The sequence below is a fragment of the Lactuca serriola genome, chromosome 6 (genome assembly GCF_051521515.1).
Source record: "Lactuca serriola cultivar US96UC23 chromosome 6, Lser_US96UC23_V15, whole genome shotgun sequence".
Lineage (NCBI taxonomy): Eukaryota > Viridiplantae > Streptophyta > Magnoliopsida > Asterales > Asteraceae > Lactuca > Lactuca serriola.
Window position 1 is genome coordinate 28,402,100 of NC_136413.1, and position 16,099 is coordinate 28,418,198.

General features: G+C 39.4%; 1 protein-coding gene and 1 non-coding gene across 2 annotated transcripts; one reads left to right on the top strand and one right to left on the bottom strand.

Moving 5' to 3' along the window:
* Positions 1 to 12,559: 12,559 nt before the first annotated feature.
* On the bottom strand, positions 12,560 to 13,252 carry LOC145059603 (uncharacterized). Its single transcript, XM_079007428.1, has one exon. The coding sequence runs from the start codon at positions 13,250 to 13,252 to the stop codon at positions 12,560 to 12,562; it is 693 nt and encodes a 230-aa protein (XP_078863554.1).
* Positions 13,253 to 14,369: 1,117 nt separating this feature from the next.
* Positions 14,370 to 14,476, top strand: LOC145060840 (small nucleolar RNA R71). The gene has a single exon (XR_013687022.1). It is a non-coding gene; the product is annotated as a small nucleolar RNA R71 (small nucleolar RNA).
* The last annotated feature ends 1,623 nt before the right edge of the window (positions 14,477 to 16,099 follow it).

The following is a 16,099-nucleotide window of genomic DNA, read 5'->3' on the forward strand; positions in this document are numbered from 1 at the left end:
GGTACCGTTAGAGGACATTCATATTGATGTGAGTCTGAACTACATCGAGAGGCCGATAGTGATCTTAGATAGGAAGGTGAACGTCTTGAGGAATAAAGAGGTGCCCTTGGTTCAGGTCTAGTGGTAGCATCGAAAGGGGTCTGAGTGGACATAGGAGTTGGAGTCCGAGATGCGCGAGCAGTACCCAAAGTTATTTCCAGAAGATGACTTCGAGGGAGAAGTCTAATTCTAGTGGGGGAGAATTGTAACATCCCAAGACCAGGTATACCTTATAAACCCTTGTTCTTCTAGTAATTGTCAAGTTTGGCCCTTATTTGAGAAAAAAGGTGGTAAATGAGTACGTGGGGAGTACGCGTGTGTACGCTCAGCGTACTCATGTGCGTTTTTTTGATGTGGAAGCCACCTAGTACGTTGGGTATACCAAAGGGTACGCTGGGCGTACTAGGCCCATAGTGAAAATGTAACATCCCAAAATTCAAGGCAAAAAATTTCATTTTTAAAAAAAAAAAAAGCTATTACACAAAATAATCAATATAAAAACATTCATAATAATATCTCGTGTCAAACCAAAGTGTCAGTAATCAAACAGGGTATCATAAAACCATATCAGAGTGTAATCCCAAGGATCCAGTATGCGGAAAACATAGTGTGATGCGCTGCGACCAAGCCGGCTCCTTTCCTTTGAAACAATGTACCTGAAACACATAACACATAACATAGTAAGAAAGCATGCTTAGTGAGTTCCCCAAAATACCACATAAACATATTAGCCACTCAAGGCTATAGCTCTGTACGACTTTCCGATCAATGTGTCTCAGCGGGACCCTCCGGTCCCACAAATCTGGTAGACCTTCCGGCCCTACCATGGCTTACCTTCCGGCCTCAACTTTGATAGCCTTCCGGCCATAACTCTGATTGCCTTCCGGCGATATCTCTGTCGACCTTCCGGTCCCAAATCATACAGCATATACATATCACATAAGTCACATAGCTCATACAAATATATAAGACCTTCCGGTCACATATCACATAAATCACATAACTCATTCATACACATAAGACCTTCCGGTCACACCTAGTTACCATTCCAGGTAAGGTATAGTGAGAAGACTCACCTGGCACTGCTGAAGTCCCGCAGACTGCATCCCACACTGCTGAAGTCCTGCAGACTCAAACCCAGCGGCTAGATGACTAATTCCCGATCTGTCAATATCAAAACATCTCCCAATTAATACTTGGGTCTCACTACATAACATAAGTACATACTTTGGTTAATTACTACATTACCCCAGGCTTGGCTTTATTTAAGCGTAAGGCCCAATACATAGCCCAAAGTCAATTAGGAATCAAAACCCAACATATGGCCCAGTTTTCCAAATTGGGCCAAAGCCTATACATTGTTAATGTGTGTAAAATGCACTTGTTTTATTCCTACTTTTTATTGATAAATTTAGCACACAAAGGCAGTGAACCTGTCTTTTAGTGGTATAGTTGGGTAAATAGGGTGTCGATCTCAGGGAACGGGAAAATTAAACTAATAGCTAATTTTAACTAAGCAAATAATGAAAGTAAAAAGGTTTTTTTCTCTAGTTTTGCAAGACTAGAAACTTAAACACACCATAAAAACACATAATGAACTAAGTAACTAAAGCAAACAACTAATTCACCAAATTTGATAAAGATGTTTCTATTTAGGTTCAACCAATTCACTCCTATGGTTATTTTGTATTTATGATAGATTAATTGCTATTGGCTACCAACTATAGTGGTTAGGTTCATGTTCATTACTCCTAACCCTTAGACAATCAATTAATTCAAGCGGTGATCAAGTGTTTAAACTAATTAATTCCCTAGATCAATGATTTGGATTAAATAAGATTTGTAATGGTTAATCAAATTAGTAGTTCAATTAACCTCTTGTTTGTTGGTTTCTCAAACAAGCTCACACATTAATCTACCTATTACCTTGTTAATCTTAGTTTCATATTCATTATTCCTAAGCATATGATTAAGTGTTCACATAGACATATGAGGTTAACAATTAAGAGATGTTCATGCAGCTTAATTGTCTTCCAATTAACAGAAAATAGTCGTGATTAATGCATAAGGTTCTTTAACAAACTTAATTTAATAAATTACCAATAAACAATCATTCAAAAGCTAAGAATTAAACCATAGGAGTTCCTTGGTATTCCCCAAACAGAAACAAAAACGTATTTAGCTCATAGTTGCAGTAAAAACAAACACAAAAACAAGTTTAACTAGATTAAACATTCTTAATTCCTAAAGCTAAGTGGAATGATTAACCTAGTTGCTTTGATTCTTCAAGAGATTGAAGATTAGAGTTCCTCAGCGCCTTCAAGGGTTCTCAATCGCAGATGAATCTCCAAAAAACGCCAGAAAAGTAGTCACATCGGATAAAGGCTCGGTTTTTTATAGCTATCTCAAAACAGGGTGTACTCGGCGAGTAGCAGACCCAACTCGCCGAGTAGGCTCGTAGTTATCCGTCTTAAATCAGGAGTCGTGGCTTATCTTCTGGAATATTCTAATGAACTCGCTGAGTAGGCTCGTGTACTCACCGAGTAGGAAAGCTTTTGTCCCTCAATCTTCATTCTTTGGTCTCTAATTGCTTCCCCTTGTTCCCTTTCACTCCCAAGCATGTCTTTTGGACTGAAAACAAAATTTAAACAATATTAAGTACCTTTTGTCCATATTATTCACATAATTAGTTAAAAATGAATAAAAATGTATGCTAAATAATTAACTAATTATGCACATATCAAAATACCCCACACTTGACTTTTGCTTGACCCAAGCAAAACTGAATTTTAAACATATTAGAACCACATATGACAACTCCAATCTAACCCAACCATTATGCCAAGACCGCAACGCATGCATTTGTGTCTAAAATTGTCCTAAGTACCCCCATACTCGAAATACTCACAATCCTCATAAACATTCGCCCACTCACCCCGAACTATGCTCATTTTGATGCAACCCTCCGAATCCATCCGCAGAAAACCTCTTACCCTCAAGGTATTTTTAGTTGAGCAACCCAAGCATACATAATCTAGAATTACAATTTATGATACCACTATGGAGCGCTTTTGAATTCTTTACTTCCTTGATAATTTGATCTTTGATCTCTTTGAATTCACCACCTTTATTGTTTGATTTTTGGTATCTTCAACTTTTTGAATTTTGCTCCAAAATTCTTCAAACTTTTCTTGCAATTCTCTCTCTTTTTTTTAACATGTACCTCTCTTTTTTGACTCAAAAACCTACATGCTTAAGCAAGGGCACTCAACCTCAACCTTTATTGGCTAACGATAATAATTTTCCTGGATACATTTCAGGTTTAGGCTGCTAAACATATTGCATCCCTCAGGCTGAGCGGGGTCGTGTTTTTGTCCCATGATTTCACTGGAATAAGGAAACCACAAATGCACTAGAACGTATATAGGCTCAACTAAACATTTGGGTTTTCATGCAATTACCAACACAATTCTAACATGGAATCCTAATTTGTTTTTACCAAAATTTTCTAAATTAAGTCCCTAAGTAATATTTTTGGTATGCAACAATTTTTTTATTAAAAAATTAGCCTAAATTAAGATTCTAAATTTTTTAATATGTGACCAACCCCCTACCCCACACTTATTTTATGCAATGCCCTCATTGCATATTATGCAAAAAATAAAAATGCAAATATAGAGAGAATTGGAACAAACTCCTCTGGGGTAGCAGTCGATAGGTTGATACTCTTTTCTTCAGCTCCATCTTCACTTGACTTCAGCCATGGGAACAGCTCATCCATGTCTTGGGTGTCATGCGTCTCGTGTGGTTGACAGCTCGAAAATTTCACGGTACAAGCTTCTTAGAAAATCCCCAGTAACAATTCTTCACAAAAAGTGGATAAATGCCGCAGTGAAATTGCTTAAAACAGCTCTGGAAATCGAAAATTGTCAGTCTACTCGGCGAGTAGTGACGTGTACTCGGCGAGTATCTCTTGACTTGGAACTATATCGTGTAATATCTCAGGTACTCACCGAGTAGAATTTGTGCACTCGGCGAGTAGGCGCTGTAATGCCAAAACTGATCCATTACTCTCGACTCTAACGGACTCAATCCTAGGGACAAAATTTTGTACTTTTCTTGAACATCTCTCATTCCTTATTTGACCCTCAACAATTTAGTATGCTTCCTAATCTTCCATCCCAGAAAAAAAACAAGTAAAAGTGAAAGTAATAACCATCCCAACAAAAATAAAAATCATCCAAGTTTTAACATTTGTTCAAAACATATGTCACACCCCAAAACCGAGAACGGCGGAAACGTTCTGGGGCGGAGGACGTCATGTATGCATCACAACAAATGTAAAGTAGTAAACAAGCAACAACATCATCCATTTCATTAATAGTATAATTTTAGTTACAATTGTTTTCTTTCATCGTACAAGACAACATGATAACGGATCAAAATAAAAGACGAGTCTTGACTGCTCCGTCTTCTCTAAACCTTGCATCGGCACCTGTCTATTTGTAACCTGAGAATACAAGTTATTTTGAAAGTGTAGGTCAACAATTAAGCTGGTGAGTTCATAAGTATTTAATGTCATTGCTTTGATTAGTTGTTATGAAAGACTGGTGAATGATTGATGAAACATTTAGTATAAGTATGAAAACTCTAGAAAATCCCATATTTCCTACCAGTATAAAAGTAGTCTTCTACCAAGACCCGAATGTTTTGAAAGTAGTCTTTTACTAAGACCTGACTGTTTTGAAAGTACGCATCACTTGAAAATGTGACGGTTTTTCCCTATTTAACTATTTTTATAAAACTATAAAAGTAATAATATAATAGCTTATGTTGTATCCTTTGGTACTAAGATACACACGGCGTGGAAACTCACTGTAAACAGATCAACCGTAGACATCCATAGATGTGCATTTACCTCTGTTGCTAACAGCTGGGTTTAGGAATAGTTAGTCCCTTAAGTAATGATACACACAGCGTGGAAACTCTCCGTAAACAGATCAACCGTAGACATCCGTAGATGTCCATTTACCTCTGTTGCTAACAGTTGGTTTAGGAATAGTTAGTCCCTTAAGTAATGATACACACGGCGTGGAAACTCGCCGTAAACAGATCAACCGTAGACATCCGTAGATGTCCATTTACCTCTGTTGCTAACAGTTGGTTTAGGAATAGTTAGTCCCTTAAGTATACCTGTAATGGTATCAACCGTAGACATCCGTAGACGTGTCATTTATCCTCTGTAGCTAACAGTGGCTACAGGAATGGTTAGTCCCTCAAAGTATCCTTTGGTACTAGGATATAAAGTCCAATTCATCTCGTCGATTATGTGATTGTATCACAAGGTAAAGATAAGAAGGTGATCTATATAACAGTATCTACACATATCATATGTAGTAGTAACTCATCATATATGATCTATGTAAATGTACTCATCTAAGTGCATCTATGTAAACGTATTCATGTAAGCGGAATCTTTGTAAGAGTATCCCTTCATATAGCATGTAGTCTAGACTCATGAATGAACTGAATCTGGTGTAATTTCTTGTAATAGGGATAATGTTTTGTATACCCTAAACTATTCCTATAATAGTTTACTAGAACGTAATTGATGAGTGTCCAAGTAGGTTTATACACCCTTGTTACCCAAGAGTATCGGAACTGAAGTAACTGATGGAACATTTATGACTATATATGTACACATGATATATGACTAATATTTAAACGACCTTCGGAAGAGTACCCGATATCCCACCAGACCACATCCAAATCGAGGAAAAGGAAACAGGGTGGATAGCCTTCCTAAGTATTTTAAATATTTCTTATATAACTATACATATAGAGGCATGCAATTTATAATATAATAGCATAAAAGAAGTTTTGTAAAACTTTTGAAAAGTTTAGTAAATAAGAATTTATGACTTGATGTCAGTTTATAAATCGGTTAGAAAGACCGTTTGACAAGACAATTTAAGTGTGAGAAAACCTTTGTTTGAATCACAAATATAACAGACTCAAAAAGGAAACCTACAGTTTGTAAGACAGTTTCTAAAAGTGTTTCAACATGTAAACACGTTTGTATAGTAATCCCTAGTGAAATGCTCACTTGTTATGAAAGATATAATTTTTGTAGTGCCTAAGATGGACACATATACATACAGTATAAGCAATGTGTTTGATTTATACGTAAATAACAACACTTTTCATTTCAAAAGATATGATGTTATCATGATACATTTTGCATACGAAAGTTTCCTTGTAATAGTTATAAATCACATGTGATTCCGTTGATAAAAAGTGTATAATGAAACTTTATATAACATACGATAATTATCGTGTGTTTTACTTGTATTCCCCCCCCCCCCCCCTAAAAGCATATAAAAACATTTATAAAACATTTAAAAGTGTGGATTATAGGGGTATGAACTCACTTGATTGATTGAAGAAAGCGTGACGAAAACCAAGCAGAACTTCTACTTGAGAAAGCAGATCTCTCGAGATTCTCGGGAATCTTGGGAATCTCGGGAGCGTAAAACTTCATTCCATACTTGGATATGAAAACCGGGACTTTGGGATGGCTCCGAGGGTTGAAACGCAGAGCTTCAAAGCGAGAAAGGAAGGAAATTAGCAAATATTGCCGGCACCCTCGCATCCCTTTTATAGGGTCTGGAAGCCTCGCGTACGCGGGGCGTACGCTTGTACGCAGGGCGTACGAGACGTCATGGATGACCGCATCCTCGGTCGAACCATCAGAGCGACGTGGACGAACCGAAGCCTAGCATCCGAGTACGTTGGGCGTACGAGGGTACGCGGGGCGTACGAGGGATCGGACCGATGACTCCTTCTTCGAATAATACCGGGTTTTAATTAAATTTATATTTTAATTAATTAGTAAACTTCAAAAATTCATATCTTCCTCATACGAACTCCGTTTTCGACGTTCTTTATATCCACGTGTAGGTGAGACTACGATCTACGACTTTCGTTTAGACTCCGTCGGCAAATCTTGACTTTATTTTTAATATTATATTATAATAGGTCGGGACAGGAAAAGTCCGTTAAAGTTCCATAACTTCTTCATCAGACGTCCGTTTTCGTCAGACTTTTTACCGTTGCGCTATTATTGTTGAGCCCTTCGATTCTCATTTAGATCATGTCGGCTAAAAGTCTCTCGATCTCTATTTCGAGTTTTTAGCTGTCTACTGTTATATCTGTAACTTAGAATAATCACAACTTCCTCATACGAAGTCAGATTTGGATGTTCTTTTTATGCACGTTTACGGTTTAATGATATCTAAAACTTTTATTTAGATACCTAAGGATAAAAACTATTGTATTGAAACTTCGCATTTTATGTCTATCAGTATTGCCGATTTTGCCGAGAATCTTCGGTTGGTCATAACTTCTTCGTTATAACTCAGATTTTAGGGTTCTTTATAGGTATGAAAACCTTGATAAGATTTCTACTACTTTATTTAACCCAAATAAGATTTTAGGAAAGTTCAATTTTGACCTAAATTTGACTTGCGTTCCATCATATTGCCTCGAAATATCGGGTTGTCACAACATAACATCAAAAAAACATAAATAAAGTCTTTAGTCTTCTTCTTCCATCTCGACTCCTCCTACGCCACTTCCTCCTTCTCCATTTCTTCTCCTCATTCTCTCGTCCCAACTCATAATGTATGGATAGCCGGGTCCGGGTCTTGGGGCAATGTTCATCTGTTGGAAGAGGTACTCAAAAGATTGATTACTATAATTCACCCCTCGTCCAATATCGTCCAAGTAGCGCCGGTACTCCACTTGGTTCCATCCATCGTTGTACTCTTCCACCGGAATAACCGATGGGTCTTCTTGTACCCGCTCGCTACGTTTTCGTACCCGCCTTCCCGACTCCTCGGGGATTGCCGGCTCGTCTTCATGTGGAATGGAGAATGAATCACCAAACTTCTCAACTATTCGTGCCCTCCTATATAGTGCAGTGTTGAATGGTGGAGGGTGGATAACCGTGAGTGCCCTAGCTTGTTGCAAATCTAGAACTCCAAACGACTTGGCCAGCCTAGTAACAAACATGCCTCCATTGATTTTGGAGTTGACTTTTTCCTTAATCGCCCCTTCAGCAAGGAATTTGGCAATGGAATAGGGGAGATTGCAAAAAGCGTTGGGAGTAATAATACTCCATATATAGAAGATATCAAGGGTTAGGACCTTGTCCCAATCCTTCCGCATGTTGATGGTGCTAGCCACGAAGCGGTGAATAAGGCGATGGATCGGTAAGCGAATGTGGCCCTCCTGAGCGGTGGAAGGAATATACACCCGGTTGGCAATCGTGTTCCACCATATAGAGGAAACCACTGCCTCGGGAAGTTCCTTATGGCAGTTCTCCAGAAAAGCTTCAAAGTCTTCAGACATCATTGTGCTCTGGTCATAAATCCCCAGCCTCCAAGAAAACTCAGCAATGCTGCATTGTCGCAGCTCCCCGCCCAAAGAAAAAGAAATTGTGTTGGGGTTGTAATACTCACTACCACCACGAAATGAGACGGTAGCGAAAAATTCCCAACACAACTCGGCATATACAGGCTCTTGTATCTTGAATAATTGTAACTAACCATCACATGTGATGGTGGTATACCCCAAATTGCACTCCTTTACCAAGTATGGTGTGATCTCCTCCTCCAAAACCACTTTTCCCAACCAGTCCCAGTCAACCGTGTTGGGCAAATGGATTTCCTTCTGTTTGAGCGCCTCTAATCTGTTTTTGGCCCTCTCTTGTGATGATTTGGAAGTGATTTGTTGAAATGAAAGCCATGGGATATCACTTTGGCTCCCCCCACGAGAAGACTGTCCCCTTCTGGCCATGATACCTGCATAAAAACATCAAAAGAACACAAACAAACAGTACCCAGTAATTAAAATCGAATAAATTAGGTCTGAATAGTCCTCTACTCGCCGAGTACACGACCTACTCGGCGAGTAGGATGAACATCGAGAACTATTTGGTTCCGGTCATGTATAGGCTGTCCAAAACTCCAAATTCTTCACAGGGGTTTGTTATAATGAGTTATCTAACCATAAATCCGAAAGAAATTCCTCCTAACATTACCTAATTCATGGCTAAATTAAAACCCAAGAATTTGAGGAAACCCCCAAATCTGAAATTAAGCAAAATAGGGGCAAATTTATGATAAAGATTGAACCTTTGATGAGTTTTAAGTGTAAAGATGTTACCTTTTTCTTTGAAAGATGAATATTAAGTGGAAAATTGAAGAGATTGGAAGAAATCGCAAAAAATCGCAGGGCTGTTTGAGGACACGCTGTACACAGCGAGTATAGGGGTTAAATGGGTGAAAACCCTCTTTTTACAGATTTATATCTCATCCGTGTAAATTGGCTACTCGCCGAGTATAAATGCAGTTACGCATTTTATTGGGTTACTCGGGCAGGTACTCGCCGAGTATACGTGCCTACTCGGCGAGTAATCCTTGCAGATTGAAAACAATTGTGAATGTTTTGAAAAATTAATGTATTTTCTCATTTTTTTAGCCATCCACCCCACACTCTAGGCATGGCTTGTCCTCAAGCAATTATGTTCTTTAAAAGAAGACGAAGTAAAAAATGAAAATAAAGTAAAGGAAAGGAAATGCAAACTTGAAACTAGGGTTGCCTCCCGAGAAGCGCTTCTTTTTAGGGAGTCATTAGCTGGACTCCTCCCTTTCTACGTGGTTGCAATCCCTTCCAGCAGCAGAAACTCTTCCATTCCTTCATTCCGGGGGACTCCTTCTTCATACTTTTGACCCTATGACCATTGACCTTGAAAGGTGTGCCATCTCTTGACAATAGCTCTATAGCACCATGTGGAAACACCGTCTTCACCAGAAAAGGACCATCCCATCTTGACTTGAGTTTTCCCGAGAAAAGCTTTAGTCGTGAATTAAAAAGCAACACTTTTTGGCCTTCATGAAATTCTTTATTTTCTTTGATCCTTTCGTCATGCCACCTCTTGGTCTTTTCTTTATAGATCAATGAGCTAGAGTATGCATCATTCCTCATCTCCTCAAGAGCATTCATTTGCATCAACCGGTTGCTCTTGAGTTCCTTCATGTTGAAGTTACACATCTTTAAGGCCCAAAATGCCTTATGCTCTATCTCCACCGGTAAATGGCATTGTTTTCCATAAACTAACCTATATGGTGTAGTACCAATAGGTGTTTTGAAAGCTGTACGAAAGGCCCAAAGTGCATCATCTAGCTTATCCGACCATTCCTTGCGATTGCTCCCCACTGATTTCTCTAAGATTCGCTTTAAAGCTCGATTTGTCACTTCGGTTTGTCCACTAGTTTGTGGATGGTAGGATGTAGAAAACTTATGGGTTACCCCATATTTCTTTAACACCTTCTCCAATTGGTCATTGGCAAAATGTGTGCCTCGGTCACCTATAAGAGCTTTCGGGACTCCAAATCGTGAAAATAACTTCTTTAAAAACCGCACCACCACCCGACCGTCATTTGTTGGTAACGCTTGTGCCTCCGCCCATTTGGATACATAATCCACCGCCACTAATATGTATTTGTTTCCTTTAGACATGGGAAATGGTCCCATGAAGTCGATTCCCCACACATCAAACACCTCGCACACTTGGATACTATGTTGTGGCATTTCATTTCGAGATGAAATGTTTCCCACTCTTTGACAAGCATCACATTCTTTGACAAATTGGGCTACATCTTTAAAAATTGTGGGCCAATAGAACCCAATGTCAAAGATCTTCTTTGCAGTGTAGTGTGCTCCATGATGTCCACCTGTGGGCCCACTATGACAATGCTCTAATATCTTCCGACTTTCATTCCCGAACACGCATCTTCGTATGATCCCATCCGCGCAGCTTCAGAAAAGATATGGTTCATCCCAAAAGTAATATTTTATCTCGGAAAAGAATTTCTTCTTTTGTTGACTTGTGAGATATTTTGGGATGTAACTGCTAGCTAAGTAGTTAGCTATATTTGCAAACCATGGTTCTTCTCCCACGGCCACCATAATATACTCGTTCGGAAAATTATCGCCAACTCTATCTTCTTGAAATTACAGGTTTTCAAGCCTTGACAAGTAGTCAGCTGCTACATTCTCCATTCCCTTCTTGTCTCGTATATCTATGTCAAACTCTTGAAGAAGTAGCACCCATCGTATCAGTCTTGGCTTGGCATCCTGTTTGGCAAACAAATACTTGATAGCCGAGTGGTCAGTAAAAACAGTAGTTTTGGATAAAACCAAGTAAGGGCGGAATTTGTCAAAGGCATACACCACAACTAATAATTCTTTTTCAGTGGTGGTGTAATTTTCTTGGGCTGGGTTTAGAGTCTTGCTAGCATAATATAAGGGTCGAAAGTGCTTATCAACCCTTTGACCAAGGACAACTCCTAATGCATAGTCACTAGCATCACACATAATCTCAAAGGGTAAAGTCCAATTTTGTGCAACAATGATCGGGGCATTAGTTAATTTTTCCTTTAAAAATTCAAATGCCTCTAAACACTCTTTAGTAAAATTAAATGGTGCTTCTTTTAATAACAATTGTGTTAGAGGTCTAGTTATTTTGGAAAAATCTTTTATGAAACGCCGGTAAAAACCCGCGTGTCCTAGAAAACTTCTAATGCCTTTCACATTAGTTGGTGGAGGTAATTTGGCAATGGTGTCAATCTTTGCCCGATCCACTTCAATTCCCATTTTGGAAACCTTGTGGCCCAAAACTATACCCTCCTTGACCATAAAGTGACATTTCTCCCAATTGAGGACCAAGTCGGTTTTTTCACACCTAGCAAGCATTAAGTCAAGATTTTTGAGACAATCATGGAAAGAAGATCCAAAAACGGAAAAGTCGTCCATAAAAACTTCCATGAATTTTTCCACCATGTCATGGAATATGGCTGTCATACACCTTTGAAAAGTCGCGGGTGCATTGCATAGCCCAAAGGGCATGCGTCTATAAGCAAAAGTCCCACTTGGGCAAGTAAATGTGGTCTTTTCTTGGTCCATTGGGTCTATGGGTATTTGGAAATAACCCGAGAATCCGTCTAGAAAGCAATAGTAACTATGGCCTGATAGTCTTTCTAACATTTGATCAATAAAAAGTAGGGGAAAATGGTCTTTACGAGTGGCATCGTTTAGCTTTTGATAATCGATTCACACTCTCCAACCGGTTACCGTTCGTGTCGGAATTAGCTCATTCTTTTCGTTGGTTATGACCGCCATCCCTCCTTTCTTGGGCACCACTTGAACCGGACTCACCCACGGACTGTCGGAAATGGAATAGATAATTCTTGCATCTAAGAGTTTGACCTTTTCCTTCTTGAATACTTCTTGCATATTTGGGTTTAACCTTCTTTGGTGCTGTACAACCGGCTTTGCTCCTTCTTCCAGATTGATCTTGTGGGAGCAATAGGATGGGCTTATTCCCTTGATGTCGGTGATGCTCCATGCTATGGCCCGCTTCCGCATCTTCAATACTTGCACGAGCTCTTCCTTTTCAGATCGGTCCTACTCGGCGAGTAGGGCTGTCAGTTTGCTTCACCAATTCTTCATAATCAGCTTCTTCCAGCAGCCTTTCAATTTCTAGTAAGTCTTTTTCTGGATCAAATTCTTCATCATCAGTTGTGAACTTGCTGGAATCTTCACTTATGCATTCCTCCAATAATTTGTCAAGCATATCAATTGAGAATGTCGTGTCGTCACTGTTCCTTGCATACTTCATAGCTTGGTCTACCCCAAATGTGACTGAATCTTCTCTTACCCGCAAGGTGAGCTTCGAGTCCCTCATGTCTACTATAGCACTTGTCGTGTTGAGGAAGGGCCTTCCAAGGATGATTGGAACTTGTGGATCCGCCTCCATGTCTAGAATGATAAAATCAGCGGGAAAGACGAATTTGTCCACCTTGACTAGTAAGTCTTCGCATATGCCTCTTGGGAAGGTGACTGTTTTGTTTGCCAAGTGAATGGCCATGCGAATTGGCCTTGGTTTCGGGAGATCCAGCTTCTTAAAGAATGAATATGGCATTAGATTCACACTTGCTCCCGAATCGGCTAAGGCATGAATAGCAGCCAAGTTGCCAAATTGGCAAGGTAAAGTCAAACTCCCCGGGTCACCCTTCTTCTTTGGTAGCTTATTTAGCATAGCAGCTGAGCAGTTTTCATTGAGGACTACCTTCTTCACTTCTTCCATATTCCTTCTATTAGTGAGAAGTTCCTTAAGGGACTTTGCATATTTAGGCATTTGCATGACAGCTTCAATGAAGGGTATGTTAATTTGAAGAGTCTTGATATGATCTAGAAACTTCTGGTACTCCTCTTCCTGCTTCTCTTTCTTAGCTCAGGCTGGGTATGGCATTGGAGGTTGATATGGCTTTTCAGGGATCTGTTTGTTCAGATTTGGTAGTGTACTCGCCGAGTCCATACGTGGTACTCGGCGAGTAGGGCTGTCAGATTGTAAGTTTTGCTCTTCTGCTTGCTTTTCTGCCTCCTCCTTCTGTGATTCCTTGAATGCCTCAGTCTGAATAGGTGACAGGGGAGTGATTATCTTCCCACTTCTTGTTGTGACTATGTTTATGTACGCGCCTCGTGGGTTATTTTCAGTTTTGCTAGGAAGTTCGCCCGGTGACCTTTGGTTGATTTGTTGAGCAAGTTGCCCAAGCTGCGTTTCTATATTGTGGATAGATGCTTGCTGGTTCCATAGCATGGTCCTTGTTTCTTGAATTGCAGCATCATGATCACTATGTCTTTTTTCTGAAGCAGCTACAAATTTAGTGAGCATTTCTTCCAAGCTTGGCTTTCTCTCTTGTACCGGCTCCTCCTTTTGGTAGAAACCTCTCCCTTTTTGCCTAAACCTTTCCTCCTTGGCCTTCTTGTACTCTTCATAAGGGATCCACTCTTTCTTTTGTTTGCGCCCGTCTTCATCATATCGGTCTCCACTTGAGTAACAAACTTGCACCTTCTTGTTGCCATTCTCATCTAAATCGCAGTCTCTAGTCAGGTGAGGCCTATTGCAGTTTTCACAACCCACCCGAATAGCATGGATCGTTTGATCCATTTTATCCATCCTCCTATCCATGGTTTTTAGCATAGCCATGACCGCGGATAAGTCTTCAGTAGCTGCATATGCGGCTCCCCTAGTAACATCATTTCTAGGGTTGTGGTATTCTCTAGAGTGTTTAGAGAATTCTTCAATCAATTCCTTGATTACCGGGGGCGGCTTCTTCGTGAGCGGGCCTTGCAAGTCAAGTAACTGCCTAGTTGTGACATTGACTCCATCATAGAAGATGGAGACTTCTTGCTGGCTGTTTAGGTCATGGTATGGGCAGTTTCTTAGTAAACTCTTGTACCTCTCCCAAGCTTCATATAGCGACTCTCCAGCTTGTTGTTCAAAGTTAGCAATGGTCTTCTTCAACTTGGCTATCTTGTAAGGTGGGCAAAAATGATCAATGAATTCTTCTTTCATCTTGGCCCATGTGGTGACTGATCTGGGGGGAAGTGACTTGAGTCGGTCTTTTGCAGCACCTTTGAATGTAACCGGAAGCATGCGAAGTAGCTGAGTCTCGCGAGGCACATTTGGAACATTGAAGTAATCAACTACATCATTGACTTCATCCAAATGCTTGTAGGCATCTTCGTGGTCTTTTCCATAAAAAAGGTATTTCTTTAAGTAAAGCTAGGATATGACCCTTTAGCTCGAAAGTAGCAGTCGCAGGAATTACGGGTTGCACAAGTCCCATGCCAGTGTCGTCGCGCATCCTCTTCTTCCATTCTCCCATGGGGATTTCATCAATGTTAGCCATTGTGATAGCTAACTCTTCCTCGGAATCGGATTCGTGCTCGTATGTAGGCTCCTCTTCTTCCTCGGTCTTGTACTCAATATCTTCCTTAACCGGTTCGTCGATTACTAAAGAAGCGATGGATGCTCCTGACTTGCTGCTCTTCTTTTTCCCAAAAACAATCTTTAAATTGGACAAAGGTGACTTCTTTGGTGTACTCGAGCTCTCCACGTCCTTTCCTTTGTTCCTTTTCAATGCGGATTCGGGATCTTCAAACGGGGGTACCAGCGGGGTGTTTGATCCTCTGGTCATGAAAGTCATGAAATAAACAAGATAAAAACGTAAAAAGAACAAAAAAAATGTCCTGAAAAAAATCGAAAATTAATCTCCCAAATACACTTGTACTCGCCGAGTAGGTGCGACTGCACTCGACGAGTATCAGTGTAATTTTAGGGAGATTCTAAACTAAATATTAAAACTAAAACAAATGCTAAAACCTAATTACTAACTACAAAATTGCAATAAATTAACTTTATGCAAGTAAACTCACACAAAGGATCGAAAAAATTAGGGATTAGATTAATTATTCAGAACCGTTCACCGGCAACGGCGCCAAAAACTTGATGTGTGTAAAATGCACTTGTTTTATTGCTACTTTTTATTGATAAATTTAGCACACAAAGGCAGTGAACTTATCTTTTAGTGGTATAGCTGGGTAAATAGGGTGTCGATCTCAAGGAACGGGAAAATTAAACTAATAGCTAATTTTAACTAAGCAAATAATGAAAGTAAAAAGGTTTTTTCTCTAGTTTTGCAAGACTAGAAACTTAAACACACCATAAAAACACTTAATGAACTAAGTAACTAAAGCAAACAACTAATTCACCAAATTTGATAAAGATGTTTCTATTTAGGTTCAACCAATTCACTCCTATGGTTATTTTGTATTTATGATAGATTAATTGCTATTGGCTACCAACTATAGTGGTTAGGTTCATGTTCATTACTCCTAACCCTTAGACAATCAATTAATTCAAGCGGTGATCAAGTGTTTAAACTAATTAATTCCCTAGATCAATGATTTGGATTAAATAAGATTTGTAATGGTTAATCAAATTAGTAGTTCAATTAACCTCTTGTTTGTTGGTTTCTCAAACAAGCTCACACATTAATCTACCTATTAACTTGTTAATCTTAGTTTTATATTCATTATTCCTAAGCATATGATTAAGTGTTCACATAGACATATGAGGTTAACAATT

Bases quoted from the DNA above. Each gene is read 5' to 3' on its own strand.
- LOC145059603 (XM_079007428.1), bottom strand. From the start codon at position 13,252: ATGGAAGAAGTGAAGAAGGTAGTCCTCAATGAAAACTGCTCAGCTGCT.